We start from the raw sequence: 26,131 nt of genomic DNA, 5'->3' as shown, positions 1-26,131 counted from the left end.
AGAACCTCTGCCTGGCAGCAGCGCTGAACTCCTTGTTGCTCCTGCTGATGTCTCTGTACACATCCGACCTGGCTCTGGCTCTGGAGAACATTTGAAGAGGATGTGATGGTGATATTAATGGTAAAGACTCAGGCAGAGGACCAACTCACTGACATGCTGCATGAATGAAGCCAAAAGGGCTCTAATGCTGGGAGACGGGGGAAACTGGATTCACCGTATTTTCATATTCACACTTTATTCACCTTTTACATGTTTTAAGACCTCCCGTCAAATCTTATCTTTCTGAATTTTCTTTTCTCTTTCTGTTTGCGTGTGCGCATGTTCACAGTCAAGTGTGTGCGCGCGCGTGCCAGCCCAAGCGAAAGTAGCGACCAGGAGCGCTCTTGGTTCACTCAGCTTCTGGATGCAGAGAGCGCACACAGAAACAGACACGCGACATAACGGCACACGCGTGGCTCTCTCCTTTTCCTTCATGACGAAGCAAATATGACTTGTTAATGTCATTATACTTGTAGCCATCCTCAGTGAAGGCGAAAAACAAACCACAATTATTTTCGCAAGAATCGCCAACACATTATCAGCTGTTTCCCACAGTTCCACATTCCGGCGCACACAGGGAATATGAAGGCGAAAAACCGTGACCAAAGCTTGTCGGACTCCAGAGAACTGGACGGATCCTATGACCAGCTAACGGGTGAGTGAGCTTCTGTAACACCGGTGGTTGCTGAATGATTTGCTTCAGGTCAATATTTTGTGGAAAAAACACGAACTTCAGGTGCTTTTGAAATGTTACAACCTGTCCGCCGTTCACCAGACTGTTCAAAAAAACAAAATGCTTCAAAAAATTGCTAATTTATGTCTTTTGCCTTTTGGGGGGGGGGGGGAAACGTTTTAATGGAGGGGCATAAATCACATTTTTCATACTTTGACAACGAGCTTCACTGTTTTTATCAGTACTTTAAAATAGTTTTATTGTTTTTTGCTTGTCAGCTAAAAGAGTTAGAGGATGGACAAGTTGAAACAGTGCATTGAAAAGACAAAAAAGCATTAAATGTATCAGTGTTGCATGTTGCTGTAGTTGCGTAATGTGGTGCGTATTGTAGGCGAGTGATGGACTGTTTCTGCAAGAATGTTAAGTGTGATCAACTGTGTGATTTTGCTGGCTTGGCTCAGCGATGGGGGGGACCACCTTACTCTAACTGTGTCCACTGGTGCTAAAAGCGCTGCGGGTATATATCACTTGGCTGACCGGAGCCAGTTGCCAGATTATGAAGTTCCAACACATTTCTCTCTTTTTGACGTTTTATCACTTTAGACGGGAACCTGTCATGTCTCGGTGCTCTTCAAGTTTGGACCTTTTGAAAAAATGAAATAAAATAGGAGAGTGATATTTTATCAAGTGCGGCTAATATCAATATAAACTTGGTCCAATAGTGCCAGCTACAGTGAAACGAAACTGTTGTGTGTGCATGTATGCGTGTGAGCTAGAGACAGCACCTTTCGTAGCACTTTGTCAGCACAGATGAGACTCGGCACACATTAGTGTTACAGCGATATAATGAACCAATTTATCGAGTGTCAAGCGAGCATCCCTGTGCATACCTATGCTTTGTGTGTGTGTGCCCATTGAGAGCTAAACACTCCCTCGAGATGTTCTGTTGCCGTCAGTTGTCACATTATAGTCAGCGTGTTCACAGCATCCCCCTGCTTATGTGTGCACCGTTTTGCTTATTAAGTGCCAGCTGCCTAAATAAATTGCTCGCATTCATGCCTGAACACATCTCAGGCCTGCGAAGGGAAGTTGTCCCTGTCCAGTCCAGACAGCTGTATGCCTCAGGCTCGAAGGCGACACTTTAATCTCGTTTGCACTCTTCCACGCATTAGCAGCTAAGCAATGCTTTGTCACATTTTTAATGCATCCTAAATTAGGAAAAGATTGCTGCGGCCCTGATGTTAGTGTCTGCAACAGTGTGCGTGCTGTGAATATTTTGTGTGCAGGTATGTACAGTATGCGTGGGCGATCTAAGAAGCAGCAGCTACACTTTTTCTATTGCCCATTGTTGAAAGTTCAAAGCAACTATTTTTTTTCCTGCTGAATTTAAAAACACCCATAAGCTTTCTTATTTTTCTCCTCTTTCGTTCCGCATTTCGTTCTTCTTCTTGTTTTTCCTTGAATTTTCATATGTGAGTTTGATGTAGATAAGGATTAGATTAGAAATGTAACAGAGCAGGACACAAAACTCTCTGTAATGTTAATCTAAGCTATCAGAAACATCATTTTATCCCCTTCTCTCTTTTCACTTCAGCTTGCTGAACTGCCCCCCTGTGTCTGACTGTCCACAAGAAGTCATATTGCTATTTTAATAGTTGAGCAAAGGCGGCGAGAGAGCGGTACTAAGTCATTCACTGTGCTGGAGCAATTTACTTCTGGCATAGTTATTAACGGCTTTTTCAAAGCTGTGAATAGCATGGTTAATTCATCTTTGCAAGTCGCTGTCAACTTTAAGTCATACTTAGTCCTGATAGTTTGCATGGTGATTAAGGCAGGCTCCTGCCAAGAAAATGTGAAGCAACTTGTATGCTGTATTCATTACATCTTTAGTTTATGGCATTTTCTTCTCTATATTATTGAAGCAGAAGACCACAAAGTGGCCCAAAGTGCACATGAGTTTGTGCAGCAGAGACAGAACAGATGATAGGAGACTTTTCTTCATTATTGGGACCAAGCAGAAAAAGTCTACAGTGTGATGTGTGTGCATGACTTGTGAAAATGGGTTCTTAGGTGTTTTGTGTGTGTGTGTGTGGGAAGGACGGTTACAGGTGAGTCATTCTTCTTACTTACCAGTAGCTGGTGAACGGGAGTCAGCGGGATGAGTGTGTGTGCGTCTCTGTGTGTGTTTGCGTGCTCGGAGCGAGGCTGACCTGTGTTGCTTAAAGGCAGTGTGGGCGGTCTCCAATCACAATTTGAGTGAAATGTAGCCCTCTAGAAATAACTCCCTCTCAGCCTGCAACATTGTACAGAAGTGCACCCCACTGCGTGTGTGCATGTGTTGGAGTGTGCGGTAGCCTGGCATTCCCCGTTGTGTGTAAGAGCACTGGCTGAGAGATGAGAGGTAATTATAGAAGCGTGGTGCAGTAATCTCCTCTTCCACCTCACAATCCACACTCAAGAGGAATCATATCAACTACAGACACACACAGACATACAATGTCTTCGCATATGCACATTGCTATTATCTCAACTTAATAAAGCTTCCCTTGGCTCTCTCCCAAATCCAGAATACTATCAAAAAGCTAGTGATATGATAGAGTAAGTGTGTGCGAGTCATTGCGCTGAAGTGGAAGACAAGGTTGGTAAATGTCATGTATTAAAAAATTTTAGCAAAATGTTTAGTTTTTGCTCCTCCTTCATCCTCTTCCATGCCTTCTGTCTTCATGCTTGGATCATCTGCCACATCCACTCACACTTTTAAGGGATCAAATATTGCATATGGAGGTCTAAAAATCTTTATGAAGGGCTCAAGAAGTGATGGAATTTGTTTTTCCTGAATGACAGCTACAGATAGAAAATATTGTGTATGCATGTGCTTGTGTTCAGAGGATGTAAAACACGTGATAGACATGTCAGAAAAACATCATCTTCCATTGTTAGGCATCTGAGCCGATAGCCCACCTTTCAACAGTCAGCACAAAATGGAAGGTTTACTGACACACGCGTATAAAGGAAAATGTACACACACTTACAAAAGGGACAAAAGGGAACTATTCATTTTAAATACACCAGCTTAGCTTGCCACAAGGAGCAATTTTTAGCCTTTTACTGAAGGTGCAATATGTAGAATATATTACTGTAGAACAGGTCAATAGCAGACAGCAGGGTTAGGATCCTTTTTTCTTTAATTAATTTATAGCTTATGGACGTCAAAACAACTGGCACAGTCTCAGGTGGTTGCAGGGAGTTACCAGGAAAGGGGTCACTCCCTTGGAGTTTAAAAGAAAACGTACAGTAACTGCAGCAAACTGATCTTCTGTCTCACTCAGCCTGCTGCCCAGTGTTTGTTGCCTGCCTTTACTGTTACCTTCCATTCATATACTGCCAGTCTTTCACCATGACTGACTAGTGGTCAGAATAACAGACTGTAGAAAAGATCTCAAAGCAGGCTGCGCTGCTTCTTCTTATTCTCATTTCTGACTGGGATTAACTTGACGCTACACTGACTCTCTTCAGTAGATTTCTGAGCAGCAGAGTACACATATACACAAATCAGTCATACTGTAACATTATGAACACTGACAGGTGAAGAGATAAACACTAATTACCTCTCCGTCATGGCACCTGTTGGTGGGTGGGATATATTAGAGAGCAAATGAACATTTACAGTGGTCAGAATGTAACAAAGTAGTCCAAGGATGGAACAGTGAAGTACAACAGGGGGCGGTGGCGTGGGTGGCGAAGGCTGGCCCATGTTGTCTGATCCAACAGATGTAGACGTACATCAAATTGCTGAAAAAGGTTGATGCTGGTTCTGAAAGAAAGGTATTAGAATATACAGTGCATCGCAGTTGTTTGTTCTTTTGGGCCGACACAATATTAGTCAGGTGATCATAATGTTTCGCATGATTAGTGTATCTTGTTTTTACATAAATTATCTGCTAATATTCTGCTGATAATAGTTCAATTTCGAAGTGTTTAATTCTTTAACCTTTTAAAGTCACAGTCTTACAAATTGCACACTTAATTTGGACAGATTATTTATTACAAACACATAGCCGTGAGAGAGGGTAGAGGTTTTGACATCAAAGTTATTAGATGGTTTGGAAGCCTCATGACACATAACTCAGAGTCCTGACGGAGCCAAAGCCCCCATGGTGAAAATCATAATTTACAACTGTCAGACCAAACTGATTTCAGGGGATAGACTGCCTTCATAATTGAGCTTGTCAAAGGGAGTTTAGCCTAGAGTCACCTTCTAGGCATGGCGGCTTTTGCTGCAGCTAGAACTGTAATGGCCAGTGGCACTAATTAAAAGCCTTGATTTAATGTGTCATCTGATGTGCCAGGAAATGTGTGACACTAGTTGTCTTTTTTTGGGATCTCACCCTCGTTCCTCAGCCCAGGTTCCTCGTGGAATTGCCAGAATTGCCAACGTGAGTTGGCCGTATGCTTACATAAAGAAATGCTCAGAGTGGTTCACTTAGGGCTTATCTGTCACACTGGTTACATTGCTGAGGGAAGGAGAGAAGGATGTGATAATGAAAGCTGGGAAGGAAGGAAAGTGGCAAGGGAAGGACAGAAGCAAAGTGCAAGATGATGAATTCGTTTTCAGACAGTAATGCATTTGCCAGGCAAATTCAAGCAGTGCTCTTCGGCACTCTGTAGGCGTTGGTTGCCCTATTATAAAAGCTTATTCTGCCAATCAAATCCTGCTAATGCACATTTCCTAACAATCGCTTTTGTCTAGTAATATGAAAAATGCCCACCTGAGACATGAGTTCTTTTTGACATTCAAATTTGTGCTTTTTAATGAAAAGTAAATTAGACGTTTGAGTATTGCAATGGAAATGTTATCATCCTAATTTATGATTTTTATTTCTAAATAATCCGTTCTAAAATGATCTTTTAGTTTCTGTTGCTCGCCTTTCCCGTGTCTGTCAGCTTTACAACTATCCATCGTCAAACCAAACTCCTTCCCTAGCCCTGATCCTGCTTTCCCTCCTCTCCAACTATGTCAAGCCACAGCGGGGCCATAGCTTAATAAGGCTGGAGGCAAGAATCAATCCTAACGAGTTTTAATCTTTGACCAAATCTACGGAGGGCCAGGCGATTGTTAATTAAAATAAGCCCTGTTCACCTCCCCCTCCACGCCCCAACCCCTTCTCCTCTGCTCTGTAAACACATTCATTTATAAATACCTACAGGGGGAAAAGGAGAGGAAAAGACTTCAGAGGATGGAGAACAAAGCAACAGGAGATGGGAAGGTTGAATGAAGGAGCAGCGTTTGTATGGGAATGGTCAATGCGCGTCTCAGGCTAAGGATGAAGGAATTAACGGACAATGAGGAAAAAACATGAAAAGAGACATTTAATCCAGCGTATGAAGTCAGAGGGTTGTTTCCCCCCCTTCAAATCAGTCCAATGCTGCTACCTTGTCAGGGATATTTATCAACAAGGGAGAGATTGACTGACAGAAAGTGTCTCTGAGTGTGACAGAACCCTGTGTCACTCACTGTGTGTCGCCCTCATGCCTCACTGTCGTGTCACTCATGACATCTGATCTGCATTAAAATTATTTTCTGTCCTTTAGCTCAGCCATTCTCTATTAGACAGGAACTTACTCATCGGTATAGGTACAGAATAAGCAAACAATGCAATTCTGTATATTATAATCTAGATTAGAACTGCTACCCTTTACTTATGCCCTTGGTCTCTATTGTATATGTTAGGAGTTAGATCCTGCGCATCTCAGATGGAAGATAGGAGAATATTGTGCGTGTGTGAGGCTGTAGACATTTGTGTAGAGGATGTCTGAAGGTTAACCGTGACCGAGTCTTTCAGGGGAAAGGATGTCTGGAGAAGTGAGTGGGTGTGTGCCACTGCCTTCCCCCATGTCCTTTTTTAACTTCAGAGTAATCCGGTGGCTAATTCAAACGGTGCATGTGTGCAAAATTGAATTTTAAAGAAGAGAATGCGTATTATTATCTGCCGATCTGGTGCGCGTGTGTTTTCAGTCAGTGAAAAGCAGAGATGGCTCAAACAAGGAAAAATTAAGTAAAACTAATTTAGCTTTTACTGATAAATATCCTACTGAAGTTTTTGAGAAACAACGTTGGTGTGATTGACAGCACAATCAGAGCGATAAGAAGAGCGGTGGAGGTGATTAGGGGAAGCTTGTCAAAGCAAATGGTCATATGCTCACACACCACAAAGATGAAACACACACACACGCACGCACGCACACACACACACACACACACATTCAAGCAGAGCAACACATAGTGGGAAACGAAGGAACCACAGTGGGAAAAAGCTGGTCAATATCTGTCAGTTAGCCTAGCAGTCAGAATAAACTCAATGTCTCTCGGTGCACACAGTCTCTAACTGATAGCCCAATCAAGCCAAGTTTAATGGAGCATCTTGTCTGCTGCTTTGCTCGGTAGCAATGAGAAGCTCCATGCTTTGCTGTTCTAAACCAGAAGGAGAGTTACTCATGGACTTGAGATATTGAATAAAATTCTTACAGATTTACTGAAAACTCTAAATAAAAACATATTGTTTTTGTCTTTTGGGGTTTTAATTCAATCTCTGAGATTTAATGGTAAAGTTATAAACTACAAAAAGACTGTAAACCAGCAAAATCTACACTACACGTGGTGGATTAAAAACCAAATGCAAACACACTCAATGATCCTGAAATCCCAGAAGAAAATGACTCATTCTTGTATCAAAACAGAAATTTACATTCGGTGCTGGCAGGACAAACAAATTAAGAATAAATGATGCAGGTGGATGAAATGCTATAGGAGACGAGAATCCAATTTGTATCTGCTTGTTACATTGCAAGGTGTTGTCATCTGACAGCAGAAATCATTAAACTAGCATCATTAGCTCCCTGCCAGACCTAAGCTGCCCTTGCTCTGGCCCCAAAATGGCCACCATTATCATATCTTCTCTGTCAGCCTGGGGCCAGGTTGTCAGAGGGGACACTATTTGACAGCTTGGTCTTTATCTCATCCCAGGAGAGATGCTGAAGTCAGCCAAAAATCTCAGTGAGTTAAATATGCATACTGTGACATGTGCGAGGAAACAAAATCTAAAGCATTCCAGGAAGTATGCCATGTGTGAGAGGAGGTTGTTAGGAAAGGGCAAAATGCTGAGCTGAGATTTTTATGTTCATGTTCACAGAACCATGTCTGTGTCTTGAACCGGCCTATACTATCAGGTAGACACACAAAGCTAGGCACATGTAACCTGCAAAGGTGGAGACTTAAGCGGACTAACAACATATTTGTATACTTGAAAATCCATTTTCTTTAATCATCTCCATTGCACACTGTTTGCTCCGGGTATTTGCTTGTTGGCTGTGGGGCTTGAAAATCCTATTTTCCCCTTGCTATCTCCCTCTGGCACTGGTAAACCGATTACTCACATAGCAACCTGACGTTCCATAAGTGCTTTTCCCCAGGCACCGTGGCCTGGTGCCAGAATTTCATAAGAGTTAATGGAGTATACTAATCAACACACACATAGACAGAGGCACGCAAACTCACACACAGGCAGGTTTGATTGATTGCTGGAGTGACAGTTGTGACAGCAACGGGATCATTACCGACTGGAGCAGGGCAACAGTCCCTGACATTAGAAAAGCTGGACCTGAACCTCATGCTGTAAACAGGAGAAAGGACTGAGAGAAGGACAAAGAGTGATGATGATTTCAAATATTAAAGAAAGGTAGAGAAACAGGTGAGAAAAGTTTCTTTCCTAAAAAGCTTCCTGACTTTTATCAAATTCTACCTTTTTACAATATAAGAAAAATTGCCTGCGAGTCAAATAGTTAAGCTAAACGCCTTCCAAATACGGCAGTCTGTAAGAACTGCAAATTTCCCATCACTCATCTCTTGACATATCAGCGCTGTTATTGGTGTGCATTCCTGTCCTTTTCAGCTTTCTTGGTTTCTCAGGTCATTTCTTGATTTCGTTTTCTGGTCCTTCAGATCTTTTTTTTGGCTTTTTGGTTAGTGTGACATTACCAGCTTCCTTTGTTGATTTCTATAACTTTCATTTTTCTATTTCGGGTTAGTGTTGGGGTGAAAAAGTTTCAATTGTCAGGGAAGAACTTGCCATCACTCCTGAAACTGAGCCTCAGTCCCCCAAGGGTTGCTCTAAGAATTAAACAGATGGGCAAACCTCCAGCTCCCACCTGTTATAAGACCAGAAGCTTTTTGGAAGAGCAATACACCAAAGCTGACATCAATGAGTTTAAGCAGAACCTTGGTGATTCAGATAGCATCCTACCCAAAAGCTGCAAGAAAGAGGTACGACAAAAACAAGCAACATTATCTCATGAAGAAAGAGGAAATCAGAACCTCAACCCTCTATCTTCTTTGTCCAACATACAGTACCTCCTCTGCACATCTACCAGCAAACCTTTAAACCATCTCTGCCTCGCCTCTCTAAATTTGTCTCCAAACTGCTCAACCTGAGCTGCGCCTCTGATGTACTCATTTCTAATTCTGCCCGTCCTTGTCACTCGCAACAGAAATATTAGCATCTTCAGCTCTGCCTTCTGTCTTTTTGTCAGTGCAGACATGCATCATAGCAGGTCTCATACCATCTTGTAAAGCTTCCCTGTCACGCTTGCTGCTATCCTTCTGTCGCAAATCACCCTTGACACTTGTCTCCACCCACTTCAACCTGCCCGGGCTCTCTCCTTCACTGCTCACCTCTCAATCATCTACCTTCACTATATCCACACCTTGCATCTTCACTGTTACACCTGTCTCCCTCTCATTCACACACATGCATTCTCTCTCGCTTTCATTCCTCTTATATCCACAGCATATCTCCACTTCACGCCTCTCTTCCACCTCCACTCTCTCTACCGATCACAATGTCGTCTGTGAACGTCATAGTCCACGGAGAATCCTGCCCGGCCTCATCTGTTAATCAGTCCATCACCATTGCCAACAAGAAGGGGCTCAGAGCCGATCCCTGATGTAATACTACCCTCACGTTGAACCAATCTGTCACTCTTACCGCATTCCTCACCACTGTCTCGTTATCCTCATACATGTCCTCCACAACCGTCAAATACTTCTATGCCACGCCTGACTTTCTCATTCAAAAATTATAATAATTACACTAATACTTATCCCCAATTTTTTGTGCGCATTTTTCAATCTGGTGAAGATACGGCTATGCAATTGTAAAGCTGGTATCAAAAGATTTATGGACTGTAGATATTATTCTGAAAGTTATAAAAGACAGAGCCCCAAATATTAAAAACTACCTTCTGGCAGAATTCAGTGTTACCTTTGGTGCCTTTAGAGACACCTTATGTGAAGTTTATCTGGAATGCAGAGATGAGCTTACACCTATTTGGCTCCACTCTCTGACTTATGAATCCCATAAATCCTTCTGTGTCATGTATAGAAAAATCCAGTCAGAGACTGACCTGTCCCTAATTAGCAGACGTTTGGCTCATCATAAAACTCTAGCCTGCTCCATCTGCAGTTCTTTCTCCTACACAGTCTCCCCCTGCACAAGAAGTGTTATTCCCAAACTCTCACACCAGCTAAAAATGATCAGTGTTCCATTCTAAAAACTATCCTGCAAAGCAGCAGATACCTTTAAGCCTCCAGTCTCCTGTCTGCAGGAATTCAAATGAGAATGTTTATACATTTCCTAATTGTAAATATATTCTTGTGTGTTGGTGTTCAGGCAGCCACCCACACTCTGTGTCCCAGGAGCCTTCATCCTGCAAAATCGGGGGAAATAAACATCAAGCATCCTTCTGCCTTTCAGCTCCATCCAAAGCTCTTTCAGATCACTCTAATAGATACTTTGTTAATGTCCTTATCACCAGCTTAGTTCAAGCATCCCAAGCAGTCCATTAGCAAGTGCCGACCAAAACAGTGTGATATCTGTAAAAGCCTGCAGGTTGAAATGGTAAACATGTTACAAAGCATTTCTTCTTTCTTTGAGTAAAACCTTTGTTGTCACCAACAGGAACTATTTATACAAAAAATACCTCAGCATCGATCAGTTGGCTCCTCTTGATTCTTCCATGCACAATTTCCCTGTGGGATTAATAAAGTTTCTCTCATTCTGATTCTGAACTCCTGTTGAGCCCTTTTCTTCGTGCAGTGAACATTGCAGTGCAGAAGATGAAGCTACATGGCTGGAACAAGCAGATATTATGATGTCAAAGTCATGCCCCTCCATCCCTCACAGTGGCATCTTTTTGCTGTGATATGATGATCAAAAGTTTTAACTTATTAAGTTGACATTGGGATGTCACACTAGCGTTTACACTTCTGACAGCCTGCCAGAAGAATTCTGCTGTATACGGTATAACACCTAGAAAGCTGCTTTATTATTTTTCAGTAGTTATAAACATTCATCTGCCATGATCTCTATAGTCAGCTTGCTGAAAGTTACAGTAAAGTGTCTAAATACCTATATTAATGTTCATATGATACATTTACTGACCTTTAAATTAACTAATGAATTTTAGACCATTTGAAAAAGCTTAAGGTGCACTCTGAGAAGAAAATGCATAAAAGGATCATTTCAGTGAAAGTAAGACTTGAAATAAAGTGGAGAATATAAGAGCTGGCTGAAAATGCTTGCTCAGTATTTGATGTACCGAATGAACTGATTTATCAGGTTTCCATTCTTCATAAAGGCACAGATGTAACCTACTGTATTAGACTGTCTGGTAAAATTATTTTAATTATTTCGAGTCTGGACAAAAGTGAAAAAGGAAAAGAAAATGTACATATGTGATCTGGCTAAGCAGGGGTTTAATAGTGGTATGATTATTTAATTGTTTAGAGTGATACTCAAATATATTTTAAAACTGTCAGGTGTTGCATGATGTTTTCTTTTCCTTGTTTTTCCTCTGATATGAAACATTTCCACCTTAAATTAATGGAGGGAAAGGCGCAAACTGCTGCATTAAAAACAAACAAAAACTCTTGAATGCAGGAAATGAACTGCTTAATGATAACAATCATTTGCATCTAATATTGCATGTTTAAATAAAAGCCATAATAAAAATCATATTTGTAGAGAGTTGTAGAGAAGTGCCTGTCTGAAGGATGCTTTATTTGCTCGCTCTTTCTTTTTTAGTTAATTTTTTCTTTCAAGCCAAAAGATGCTTCCAAAATGGGGTGACTGAAGGAGAAGTAGAGAACACACTTGCTGCAAACTCAAAAAGTCATTAAGAAGGCCAACGATTATTAATGAGGCCCAAATGAATTCATGCGGTAAAATATGGGCCTGATTTTGACGGCAAAAAGACGCTCTGCTGGATTTTGGCATCAAAGGAGACATTACTGATGGTGGGGCTGTCCTGACTCGCACTTAGGAGGATAAGCACAGTTTGGGGTGATTAAAGCTGTAACTTTATATTCAGTGGATAGTTCTTACAAGCCTTTAATGTGCCAGTCATCCTGTTTACTGTAGTGTGTTCACTCTAAGTCTGTAAAATAAGTTCACTGCCTGTAACTTATAAAAGAAAATACATATGCATATGGGCAATACTTTTTCCAATCATTCTTGGATCTTCCCATTTTAATTAATTCCTTGGAACCTGAAGCTGCTGACTTAGAGGATATGAGGAAGAAAACACTGAATTGTATTATTTTATAGCCACTACTTGGCTACTTGAATAACCTTATGTCTAAAAAATAAATGAGCTGTAGAACAATGACTTGTTTCAATATATCCCATGAAATCTAGTCAGTAATAATAATACATTACCAACATTCAAATCCAGTTAGTGTAGAGTTAAGTGTGTCATGTTTCAATCGTCTGTCTGTCAGTCTGTTAGCAGACAGACATACAACTTGGACCTTTTTTTTTAAATTAAAAGTGTTGAAAAGGTGGAGCATGGGTAAAGGAAGAAGCTGCTCATTTCTGGTTCGGACAGATCGAGGGTGGATACTGGAAATTATTTTCATAATTCAGTTGCACCAGCAGCTTATGAACTGGCAGGTCTGGCAACTCCTTGGGCCTCTAGGCCATTGTGGAGAAACTTTGCCTTCCCCTTTAATCAACCAGTGGACAATTTGCAATTCAATTTTCAGTAGAAAAACTCAGGAGGGAGGTGCACACCAGCTGTTTCAGAATGTGAGAGTGTGTTACAGAGGTCTAATAAGCATTGCTCTGAGCATATCATTTAATGTGACTCAGTTGTTACTCAAATACTTGGACATGTGTGTGCATGGTGTTATTTATTATTTTTGAATACATGATTATGGCTTTTGTTTATAGTGTCCTCCTTGGTGGAAGCCTAACACTACTGATTTGGCTTAAGGTCATATAGTTAAATGAGTGACAGACAGGCATCTTTCTGCTTCTTTCTGAGTTTTTCCCTGTAAATCCACATTTTAGAGATGATGTTTACATAGAAATTAAAGCAGAAATGTTGCCAGACCTCCTTTTCAAGATGCATCTACTGCACATGAGACAAACACATGAGTTTTTTTTCTCATGTATTCACTTTTCACTCCCCTTTTTTATTTTTCTCCCCCTCTACTTTTATGAATGAGACACATACCAGTAATGAGGCTTTTCCACTCACTCTGCTCTCTTCTGTTCTTCACTCCTCCTCTCCATCCTCCTCCTTTCTCCTCTCCTCCCATTCTCAGAGGTGGGAAAAGTGATTAAAGTGGATATAAAGTTAATGGTTTCATCTCCAGTCCCTGTGCTTGGGTGAGCACAAGTTGTGGGTGTACTGGGCATATTACTGGAAATTCCTCTGTGTGTGTGTGTGTGTGTGTGCAGGGGTTGTTTGTCACTAAGGGAGATTTATTCACATTAGCCCTTTAGTTGAGTAAGGGCAGTGCAGTGAATTCTGAATAAGGTCAAATAGTTAAAGAAGTGAAACACAGACATCTTTCTGCCTGTCAGACATTATTTGTGAGAGATGAGTCAGTCTTAAAGTACATGGGAGGAAATCACTCCAGATGAATAATGGAAGAAAATTCTGTATGTATTGTGCTAAGAAGTGACATAAGCAGCACAATATCAACGGGCCATCTGGGATACTTCCAGGATGAACCAATTCTAATGTGACAAGCTTCCTTTTATTATTAATGCTAAGTTTTGAATTTTTTACATAACAATCTGTTAAGAGTGGGCGGCGCCAATGTGAAGAATATGTGAAAAATTATCACACAATAATATTGGTATGATTATATGTTCATATGATGTTACATATAAGCATTTCACACTTCTAATCAGTTTTTAGTTATTTGTTATTTCTCTTTAATTGTTTATCTCTTGCCCTGCCTCTCTTACTTGTCTACACTTTGGAAATTGTTGCAATTTTCCTCATCAAATTGTTTGTGAATCCTAACGTGCTTTTAGAATTGTTTTGCAAGACCAGACACCAGTAATTACCGGGCTGCTGTTTGTGTTAGGTTTTCCATTTGAAAGAAAAAAAGTTGCAGATCATAATTTGCCCTCATTGCTTTCAGCTTTTTAAAATTGTGCTAAATTTCAGTTGACAAGGAAACAGCAGGTGTTCTTAGGCCGGAAAAATTAAGTGTAACCCAGTGTTAAAAACGGGATTAAAAGTATAAATATTCATACTCTCACGATGGGAATAAATATTGATAAAAACAAAGTTAATTATAATAAATACTGATAAAAAGCATGTAAACATAAGTTTAATTAATATGTACATATGTATATGTAATGTATAAATGGTGTGGGGGCAGGACTTAGTCCTGTAGAGTGTGTTTGTCAGATCCACTGAGCGACCAATCATTGGCTGGTCTGACCCTCCCCCAGTCTGTGCGCTGCTCAGACACCTGTGTGCCTTCATGTGCCAGTCAGATACGCCAGAGACACAGACGGTGAAAGATCAGTTTACCCGTGTGGCGAAGAAGCTAGCTGGATAGAGAAAGTCCTTTTTTCGGCAAGAATAGTAAGAGTGATACTGTATTCCAGAGGCCGTGAGCCAACGTGAGCACTGTGAAGCCCCGTGTAGCATTTGTTGCTTTACATGGTAAGTCCCAGGCAGTACACGTGCGCTAGCATAGCATGCTACTTGCCGCTAGCTCTGATGCTAACTTCCGTTAGCCATTTTGCAATGAAAGTGCCTTTTCTGAGGCTAAAGCAATTAGCACTGAGTCTGCTGCACTTTATACGAGATGTTCTTTAAAGGTTTATGTCACATTACTGTGGTATTGATGTATAATGTATGGTTTTGTGTGATGTTATGTTAGCACATGTTCCCTTTTTTCATGGTGCTAATTATAGTTCTGCACAATTAAGTATTAGCAATGTGAAATTAAGTGCCTTCACCTGCACTGTACTTAGCTGAAACTTGATAAGTCTCAAGCCAATGTGTATTTTTAATGCACTGCTGAGCTATTTTGTATTATTTTAAATGTGTGTTTCCTATGCACTTTTTCCCTTTGAAATGAGAATAATTTGTTGTACAACATAGAATATTTTGAAAGAAATTTAGAAGCACTACAAGCAACCAGTAGTAATAATAAGTTACAGGCATGATAGCTTAAATGTTGAACTACTGTGTTCTGGCCTGGTCCCCAGGTCAGGTTTTTTCCCTTTGCTTATTTGGATTGGATTGGTTTTGAGGACCTGAGAAGAATCGAGGATCCCTTTTCCAGTACTGGATGGCGAGCCCAGCCCAAAGAGCCGGATGAACTGGTAGATTGTAACCCGACTGGTTACAAACACACTGAGTGACTAGTGAACATTGAAAGACTGAAATTGACTTTAAAAAAGACACAAAAGACAATATATCCTTAGGTCGACTATTTGTGGGGTTTATTTTGTTTTGTTTTCGGATAAGCGGATGAAGATGGATGGATTTTGTTTTCAAGAAGAGCGCTCTACTTTTGTTAAATGTGCACAACTTTAATAATTGTTAATAAATGCAATTGTGTTTTCTACACCTGTGTACAAGTCCTCTGTTGTTATACACCCTTGGCTCCTACGAATCTAGAACCTGTCTGATCTGGTCCATATTTCCCTTCTGTCCTCGTACTGTGGTTAAAAGTAACTATACTGCCCGGACTACAGGCAAAGAAGGCAAGAAGTAGCACTAACAGGTCTAGTATTGCACCACCAGTGTTACATAAGTAAAAAAGTGGCGAGCCAGCCAGGAGCCTAGAGTGTTGTGTGACAACATTGGAATCCTCTTTGACCTTTGATCAAACGCTCACATACTGTGAAAATGGATTTTGTCGAGAAGTATGCCGTTAAAGTACCAAATGCCATTATTGTTAGCGGTGTTACAGATAGAGATAAAGACAAAGAGGTATTTGAGTTTCTGGAGCAACATGGTACTATTCGTAGAGTACTCGCTGTCGATGATGACTCTTCTGCATTCCCCAAAAGTCAGATTGTAGAGTTCGAGTCCGGTGCAGCCGTTGAAATATTAGCACCTAAGCTGCCTTACCTCTTACAGTCTACTGACAATCCAGATGTCAGTTACCACATTCGAGCCTTAACTGACATCTATACTAAGACCGTAGGGGGCAGTGTTACTGAGGCTTACATTAGCAACCTGAAGGGTTTAGCCAAGTTAAGTGGGAAGGATTTCGAAGAAGTGTTGCGGGAGGCCCTATCCACAATAGGGAAGACCATCGAAGCTGCTGAGACAGCTGAGATAAACCCTGAAAATGATGCTGCTGATCAGACTTGCCCTGTGGTAGGATCCACACAACTTGGAGCCTCACCTTCAGTCTTAACTGAACTGCCTCACCCTCCTGAACCCATTCAGGGCGCATTCCAACGCCCCATGAGACCAAACTTGACACCTCAAATGTTGAGTCCAACTGACCTCAACCCACCAGAGGTTCAGAAAGTAGTAGTCGAGCATGTTGTCAAGAGTGTTGAAAAGACATCACATGCTCACTCTACATTAAGACTCAGAGCTTTCTCTGGCAAGATGCCCAGACCTTACAGCGAAGCGGACTATGAAACATGGCGTTCTCATGTTGACTTGTTGATGGAAGATGCTTCTTTGTCCGAGTTGGAAAAAACTCGTAAGATTCTTGAAAGTCTCCTTGCTCCCGCTTCTGATGTCATCCGTCCTCTTGGGCCAGAAGCCACTCCTGCAGACTATCTTAACCTTCTGGATTCAGCTTTTGGCACCGTCGAAGATGGTGAGGAACTGTTTGTACGCTTCATGAACACCCTCCAAGATCATGGTGAAAAGCCCTCTGCTTATCTGCTTCGTTTGCAGGTGGCAGTCAATCACACCGTGCACAGAGGTGGGCTTGAACCACATGAAGTAAATAAGCAGCTTCTTAAACAGTTTTACAGAGGCTGCTGGGATGATAACTTGCTAACGGAGTTGCAATTGGAGCTAAAGCATAAGGAGCCACCCACTTATGCAGAGCTATTGCTTCTCCTGCGTACTGCAGAAAACCGACAAGAAGTTAAAAACACGCGAATGAAGAAACACTTTAGCGCCACGAAACCAAAAGCAGTGTCTCATGAACAGACGGTCACTGAAACAAATGCAGATGTTCGTCAAGCACAGTCAGATAGTCTAGAAGAGCTGAAAAAACAAGTTGCCGATCTAAAAAGCCAATTAGCTGCCGTTGTGAAGCCAAAGAAACAAGCAACACTGAAGACGGTTCGAACAAGGAAACCTGAAAATAAAAAACCTGACCATGCCAAACCTGAAAACTCACCTCCACCCAGCCGCCCCAGTACTAGGCCCAAGCCCTGGTATTGCTTCCGCTGTGGGGAAGATGGACATATAGTAGCCACTTGTGAGTCAGAGCCCAATCCTGCCCTTGTAGTTGCAAAACGAAGGGAATTAAGAGTGAGAAGGCAGATATGGGACAGGCAGAATGACCAGCTTTCTTTAAACTAAATTCTGCCTCCGTTGCGGGACAAATGGAGGCTGATGCTTTGTTAACCCGTCCCACCCAGGTTAAACAAAAAGCTTCACCTAAAAAGCGTGCCAGCCTAAAGTCACACACAAGATCAGATTCCTTCGACTTTCCTAAAGGTCTAATTGGTACAAAGAGTACTGCACAAGTGAAAGTTAATGGTCACACAGTGAGTTGTTTGCTAGATACTGGTTCCCAGGTGACTACAGTCCCCGAGTCCTACTATCGTCAGCATTTGTCCTCTCATGAGATTAAGCCATTGTTTGAACTTTTAGAAGTTGAGGGTGCCAACGGTCAGTCTGTGCCTTACTTAGGCTACATTGAACTGCATGTCACTTTCCCAAAGGACTTCCTTGGCATTGAAGCTGAAGTGCCGACACTTGCCTTAGTTGTCCCCGATGTGCGCACAGCTTCTCAGTCCTTAGTGCTAATTGGGACAAACACATTAGATGTACTTTATGAGCTGTACTCTAACAAATGCCATGAACTGCAGCTGAACCTGCCATATGGCTATAGGGCAGTTCTAAAAGTTCTTGAGTCACGACACAAACAGTCCAAAGACAGTAGTCTTGGTTTAGTGACGATGCACAACAAAGAGCCACAGTTGATTCCAGCAGGCCAAACTGTTGTTCTAGATGGTGCTGTAGCTGTGTCAGCCGGTAATGGTGAAAAGTCTTTCTTGTTAGAGTATCCACGAATGTCAGCCTTACCTGGTGACATCCTTGTGAAACCTTGTCTCATAGACCTACCTGAACGAGCACCTTACCTTGTTCCAGTTATACTTACCAATGAATCCGAACATGATGTGACAATCCCTCTAAATTGTGTCATCGGAGAAGTCAGTGCATATCAAAGAGTTCTCTCACGAACACTCAGTGAGAACTCCAAGATCCCGAACTGAGCAGAAGTCAAATGTAACATATAACTTTGACTCTTCCCCTATTAGCGCTGAATGGAAGGAGCGCATAACCAAAAAGCTAAGCCAAATGCCCGAAGTGTTTGCACAGAATGATCTTGACTTTGGAAAGACGGATCAAGTGAAACACACAATCAGATTGTCAGATGAAACACCGTTCAAGCATAGAGCGCGTCCCATACATCCGAACGACCTGGAAGCAGTCCGTAAGCACCTCAAAGAACTGCAAGAAGCTGGCGTGATCAGGGAATCTACCTCTCCTTTCTCTTCACCCATTGTAGTCGTGCGGAAGAAAAATGGTGAAGTCCGCCTCTGTATCGACTACAGAAAGCTTAACGCACAGACTATAAAAGATGCTTACGCTCTCCCCAATTTGGAGGAAATGTTTTCCACCTTGATCGGGTCACAATGGTTCTCTGTCCTGGATTTAAAATCTGGGTACTACCAAATTGAGATGGAGGAGCTGGACAAACCAAAGACGGCGTTCGTATGTCCCATCGGCTTTTGGGAATTTAATAGAATGCCCCAAGGCATTACAAACGCCCCCAGCACATTCCAGCGGCTCATGGAGAAATGTATGGGCGACATGAACCTGCGCGAAGTGATCGTGTTTCTCGATGGACATCATTGTATTCTCCAAGACACTTGAAGAACATAAGCTTACAATGACCAGCAGCCGTGGAAACTGCGTCATTATCACACTCTTAAGTGTGCTGATTTTTATGGGCTCAACCATGCATACATCCACACACTGCGCACAATGTGTTGTACATCCACAAAACGGCATGATTTTTATTATGCAAATTGCTCTTGTTTGTTGGTTAGCCTTTATTTTAGTATTTAAGGCAACATCACAAAACATGTTTATTTTAAAACAGAAAATAATGAGGAGATTGATTCATCTGCCAGACTTGTAATTCATTTATGGTTCAGTCAAACAAAAGTAAAAAATAGGACAGCAACCACTTAGTGACTATGATAAATCAGTGGTTGCCTAGTGATCGTTTTTTTTTTGTTTTTTTTTTTTTTTGTTTTGTTTTTGCTGTTGGATACCAACTGGATGTAATTGGAGCAACCAACTGGTTGCCCAGAGGCTGGGCGTACAACCCCATCAACATCTTGGTTGATCTCTTTAAATTGCAACTTGGGTGCAAGCTGTCTCCAAACAATCGCAGTCCGACTCAGACTCACTGCAGTCAGAGAGATTAGCGAATGCTGCGATTGGCAACATGGCAAATTGAGTCAGCCTGTGGCAATGAACACATCTGATATGTGTGTCTTTGCAATAGCGGTTATAGCAGTTATATCATGGTCCTGCAAGAACTATGTTACTATTTGTGGAGGAATTTCTGTATTTGATGAGTTACATATCTAAGAGGTTCTGGCTTGACTCTAAATATAAGTATGTTAATATACATTTCTGTGTATGCAGACAGCAACAGATTTGCCATTTTGGCTGCTTTATTACAGTTCTGTCACCATTTTATTACAAAAAAACCTGCCTTTAACTGCCAACTTGACCACATTCAATCACAAATGGATAGCAGACTCCTTCAGTCCTATTTTATTGTCTCTTGACTAGGGATGGGTACCGGTGTCCGGTGCCATGATGGCACCGGTTCTGACATAAACGGTAGTAACCAAAAAGCAGCGCACATTTCGGTGCTTTATTTCGGTGCTTTTTTTTCCTGAGCTGTGATACACTTCTAGCCAATCATTTTACGTTTCCCAGGATAGTAGGTGGGGCCAGGTACGTACGTTCAGTTAGAGCAGAGCTACAGATTAAAAATGTCCAAGGCGAAGCGGTCAAAAGTCTGGCTGTACTTCACAGCAAAATATGCAAACTCAGCAGCATGCAACAAGTGCTTTAAGCTGATACTGTGATACTGTCAAAGGAGGTAACACCTCGAATCTCATGAAACACCTGGCGACGCATAGCGTTTTTTTAAAAAGCCAAGAAATGCGCCGTATTTGATAGCTTGCTGCGAGACCTCACACTGTGCACGTTGGGTGGGTTGCCAGTTATCGGACCCGGAGCAACATCCCCCAAAAACCCGAAGAATAGAGTCCTGGCCCCTAGCCCTGCCAGTGTAGCAGAAATGATGAGGATGATGATGGCAGCAGCCGTTCTTCTCTGCGTGAGTCGCTTAATGTTGTTCGAGTGTAATTTACGTTGAGTAGGCTAACCACGTTATTACATTAATGCATGTAAGGGGAACTAGCAAACATGATCATAGCTACATGCGGCTGTCCTCTTGTTTGATGGCAGATACTCCCTTCACCCTGAACAAAAAGGCTAAAATGACCAAAGAAAAAGTGGGGAAACAGCTGAACATGAGAGGTTTTTGGACAAAGTTTGTGTTCTCCATTCTTTAAGCACCGGTTCGAGCACCGTTTAAGCACCGGCACAGTTTCAAAAGTACCGATTTGGCACCGGTATCGGATAAAACCTAAACGATACCCATCCCTACTCTTGACACACCAAAGCTGTTTTGAGGACAACAACTGACTGCGAGTGGTTGCAGACCCGGTCCCCATCTGAGAAACAACCATCAAAAGGCAACAAGATTGCCAGTTTATTGCACGTAGTTGCAGTAACTTTGGTCTCCAACTGGTGTTTTTCCTTGTGCAACTGTAATTTCTCACAATTCATTTAAAGAAAAATGATAGGATCTTAAAATGTATGCATTTTATTTATGTAAAAAAAATATTTTATGATCAGATGTTAGTATCAATTATTGCACTATAGCTTGAAAAATTAGTAAGTAGATAAAATTATGAGCCATTTTCATCATTATAATGATTATCATATGATAATGATACACTAAACTGTGTAAATAACTTGATGTGGTCTTTTAAAAAAAGCTTATTCAGTTTTCGTCTCAGTGGTTGTTAATTTGTACTTTGTGGGCTTATTATACTAAAAATTTCAGAGCTCTGAGTAAAGGAGATCAAAGATTCCCGGTCTCCTACAAGTGAGAGAAAGTGCCCACACGCGCACTCGAGAGACACCGATCTTGTGATCTTCGTATAAAATCTCAAAACGGGAACAAGTTGCCCGGCCTCAGATCATTTTGTATCTGATGCACACTCATTTCTATCAAGGATCCTAGAAAAAAAGGCTTAGGTGTAATCAGATTTGATCAGGGCAAACACACATCGCCACACTCATGGGCAGAAGCAATTTAATAAGCTCAGAAACGACCCTGTAGGTCAATTCTTCGAGGAAAATGAAATAACTTCAAACCTGGAAGGCACTCGCATCATCTGGTCTTGTACTGTATCTGCTTCAATAGGCAGAAAATCAAATAAAAGTTTTATAGATTAATGCGGCATCATTGTGAAGTTTGCGGACGACACTACAGTGGTGGGTCTTATCACCAACGGTGATGAGACTGCTTACAGGGAGGAGGTCAGCGCCCTGACCCACTGGTGTCAAGACAACCATCTCACCCTCAACGTCGCAAAGACAAAGGAGTTGATAGTGGACTTCCGGAGGTGCAGAGAAGTACACACCCCCATCACCATCAACGGCGCTGCTGTGGAGAGAGTGAGCAGCTTCCGGTTCCTTGGCGTACACCTGGCTGAGGATCTTACGTGGTCAGTACACACAAACAAAACAGTGAAGAAGGCGCAGCAGCGCCTCTTCTTTCTCAGGAGACTGAAAAGATTCGGCATGAGCCCCCGCATCCTCAGGACCTTCTATCGCTGTGCCATTGAGAGCATCCTCACTGGATGCATCACCACCTGGTATGGCAACAGCACCGCCTACAACTGCAAAGCTCTCCAGCGAGTAGTGCGGTGCTCTGAACGGATAATTGGAGGTGAGCTTCCCTCCCTCCAAGACATCTACAGGAAGCGGTGCCTGAGGAAAGCGGGGAGGATCATCAAGGACTCCAGTCACCCCAGCCATAAACTGTTCAGACTACTTCCATCAGGAAGGAGGTTCTGCAGCATCCGGTCCCGTACCAGCAGACTGAGAGACAGCTTTTTCCATCAGGCCATCAGACTGCTGAACACGTCATAGACACCTCAGCTTCACTACTGGAACTTCAACATTATGCACTCCACACTGTATATAAATGCCACTTGTTTTGCACATATTCAACTCTATATATTTTATATATTTTATTATTATTATTATTATTATTATTATTATTATTATTATTATTTTATTTTATTTTTTTACTATTTAATTTGTAAAAATGTGTATACACACACACACACACACACACACACACACACACACACACACACACACACACGTAGGAAAATATTTAGTATACACATCCAGAAATGCATACACTATTATATATTGTACATATATTTATTAGTTTCAGGTTGGCCATTCTTGTATTTTGCTCGTTTGTGTTGTTGTTTGCACATCTCTGTTGCTTGTGGGGCTCTCACACAAGAATTTCACTCGCATGTGCTGTGCCAGTGTGCCTGCACATGTGATGTGACAATAAAAAGTGATTTGATTTGATTCTTAGTCTGGCTTTGTATGAGTATAACGCTTATGGGAAATATTTTTAGCTTCCCTCACCTTTTGTCCTTGAATGAAGTGCCAAATCTCAAATAATGAGGTGGGCCTGGTTGTTGCATAAAATGTAATTGACATTCCTAATGAACTGTTTTGTGTTTGTCTTTTTTTCTTGAAGCTTAATGATACAGCGAAGGAGGATTTAAATCCAGTATGCGACAGATTATATCACCCTGTTCAAATATTTTAATATACCAGTCCCAGCCCCGGTACTAGTCTAAATTATATTGGTAACAATGTCAGTTATTTTCTCTTAACTGCTCCAAACCTAACTCAGTTCCATTGCAGAAGCCTTAGAAAAGAGTCAATGTTGGAGTTAACAACCTAAAAATAGAAATGATTTGTTAGGTTTTATAAGGCATTTGTTTCTAACTTTCCAACACTTCCAGCAGCTCCTTAAAAAATTACTGTCAAACTCTCATTTGAGCTAAGTTCTGCTTATTTTGCATCATGCAGCTTGACAGTGGATAATGAGGTGCACTATACACCAATTGTTTTTGCTTCAGTTTGGGGATTTGGAGACAACTGATTATGTCTTGATGAACCACCACTGTTGGTAAAGTGGGTCAAAATGTATTTGGGCAGCTGCTAATATACTAGCTTTGTTACCCAAATATAGGCCATGTGTGGGAGGTAGAGAAGTAAATGGAGGTCTCTGGGTTTTAGGGGGAGTGTGTTTTGGGGAAAATATGGGGAGCTGTCAAAATGCTTCCAACCTTAGTACTGCTACTAGTCCTGCTGCTCTCCTCTTGAAGGAATGTTTTCTATGAAATCTCTATGGGAACTTTACATTAAGGATGAATCACGTTGACATGTGCAGCCACTATAAGCCTCGTTGCCGACTGCATGCATTGTACATTTGGGTTGTTTTGTATATTTGTGCATTTGAGTCAGTGACAGACACTCTGTTCCACCTGCGAGGGGAAACTATGCGTCTTCCTCTTATTCAGTTCTCCATCTTTCGTGTTTTAAGTGAGACAGTGACAGAGACAAACACACAGCAGAGCTTGTGACAGATTTTGAGTACAGTATGTGTGGTATGCCTTCAGCAGAGACAGAGAGGAAACAAAAAAACAGACAGGTGTGTGTTCCACTTTCCCGAGTCTGTTTCTCCTGCTTCACGCTATAGCAGCAGAGATGAATTTGTCCCACTATGTTTCAGTAGCTTCTTAAACAAGCTTCTGCTCCCCCATTCACTTAGCTTTGAGTTTGATAGGCAGACTAAAGATAGAATGGAACAATGAGTACCGCACTACCGCTCTGCTCTAATAAGCAATGATTGGTACTTCGTTGCCTTTTTAATGGCTCAAACTTTAAAATGACGAGTTTATACGCTTTGCTCTTACTGCTCATTACTGATTATGCACGATGCCATTTTCTTTCCATAATGAAGAGAATTGCTTATCATTAGGCATCCTGTATTTATTACACCTTAGTTCATAGCTAATTTACCACAATAATTTGTGACATTTTCATGCAATTAAAAATGTTTTCTTTTAATGTCTTGTGTAGACTATAGAATCTGGTATCTTTGGGCAGCCAGTATGATCAGCTAAAAATCGCCATGCCTGATAAGACATGATTGGGCACAATTTCAAAGCTATCACTGGAAATTCAAAAAACACCTTTGTAATGAAAAGCAGTATCTCATGGCATTTTTAATGTGTGGGTGTGTGCAGAGAGGAGGAAAGTGATGAAAGGCTTCGGCAGCTGCTCTTACTACCCTGATGGTGCGTGCGATAAGAAGAAAGTATGACGTTTAGAAGAGAAAGACACATTGAGAGGACTTGATGAATACTGTAATGGTCGTTGTTCTCTTGTGGTTCCAAAATAAAATGATGCATCTTTAAGAATTTGATAAGCCTCTGAAATGCAGATAACAACAGTTATCTCCCATTTGTTAGTCAAAGCGCAGTAGGAAATCCTCCTCCCCTCTGCTTCCCATCTCCTTCAGCATCCCTCTCCCCTCTGCTGAATTTGCAACCTGCATTGTGGCAGGAATGATAGGGAAGCTATGACAATAATCCCCTCGCCTCTGCTCTCATCCTCACCTCCTCTATCATCCTCCTCTCCCTCCAGCCTGCACGACTAAGAATGTTTTCTGTCACAAGGAGACAGCTGCTGTGTCGGAGTGTCAAAGTATAGGTTTCCACTCAACTCGCTCAAGTGGGAGCGCTTTTCCCATTGTATTATAGATGTTAGATATGCTCTGGTGCAGACAGAGATTTTGTGTTCACATAAATGCATAAAGACATAACCAAGCGTAGTTTTGCAGGTTATGTTTTCAGCCTCTGTTTCAACATCATCTTCTTTTGTTGACTTTGCTACCTATGTGTTTACCTGCAACATCCTGAAAACACACACAGACATCACTGAAGCCATCTGATTTAGAATGCATGCACATTCGTCATAGACTGACGTGCAAATTGTGTGAGATGAATGAAGCCTTAACATGGGTGAAAATTTCTATCAGACTGCCAAACTGAACTTCAGATGAACTTTGTGCATTGCACTTTCTCCATCTCCCTCCGTACCTGTTTTTCTTTCTTTCTTTTTTCTTTTTTCCGGGACACGTCGTTCGTTATACGCAATCGAGCCACTTCTTGTTATCGACTTCTTTTATGTGTGAGTCATACTTGAATTGTTCGACAAATGGGGGGATTTTTCTTGCCAGATTTTGTTTTCTGTCTTTTTTCCTGTGTCTTTCTGACCTTGTTGAAGTTCGGCCTTTTGAGTGTCGCTCTTTGAAAAAGTTATAGACAGATGGGAAATACAACTGTGTAATGGCACTGGCTAATGGCCCAATATGAAAGAACGATTTCAAACACCCGCCCACATGAACACATACACACAGACATGTAGACATTCTTGTGTAGATCTTACAAAACTGTGACATTTCTCTGCTGTACACCTCGCTCTCTCCTCACCTCCTCTCCTCTTCTCTTCGCTCATCTTCTTCTCCTCTGTTCCTATTCAGCTGTGTCCTGATGGGGCAGCCTGTTTGTCTTATCGCCCTTTGCCAGCTGTGGTTTGGATTGGGGATCTAGGGGTCTCTTCTTCCCTCTA

At 41.6% G+C, this 26,131-nt stretch overlaps 1 protein-coding gene across 2 annotated transcripts in view; it reads left to right on the top strand.

Annotated features, from left to right (window-relative positions):
• Nucleotides 1–330: 330 nt before the first annotated feature.
• The window catches only part of LOC147316243 (A-type potassium channel modulatory protein KCNIP2-like), a 121,895-nt gene continuing 96,094 nt past the window's right edge, over nt 331–26,131 (top strand). The window contains exon 1 of one of the 2 annotated variants that reach the window (XM_086259573.1): nt 331–694. In XM_086259573.1, the coding sequence (XP_086115699.1) occupies nt 622–694 (73 nt within the window). In that variant the 5' untranslated portion in view covers nt 331–621. The remainder of the gene's footprint in view (nt 695–26,131) is intronic. The other variant, XM_086259574.1, reaches the window with a different exon arrangement.

The sequence above is a fragment of the Aulonocara sp. 'chitande type north' Nkhata Bay genome, linkage group LG13 (genome assembly GCF_057382095.1).
Source record: "Aulonocara sp. 'chitande type north' Nkhata Bay isolate Kocher_YH1m ecotype deep benthic linkage group LG13, A_spYH_male_GT1.1, whole genome shotgun sequence".
In the NCBI taxonomy this organism is placed as follows: Eukaryota; Metazoa; Chordata; class Actinopteri; order Cichliformes; family Cichlidae; genus Aulonocara; species Aulonocara sp. 'chitande type north' Nkhata Bay.
The sequence above is the reverse complement of the archived record's forward strand: the minus strand, read 5'-3'. Positions and strand labels throughout refer to the sequence as shown.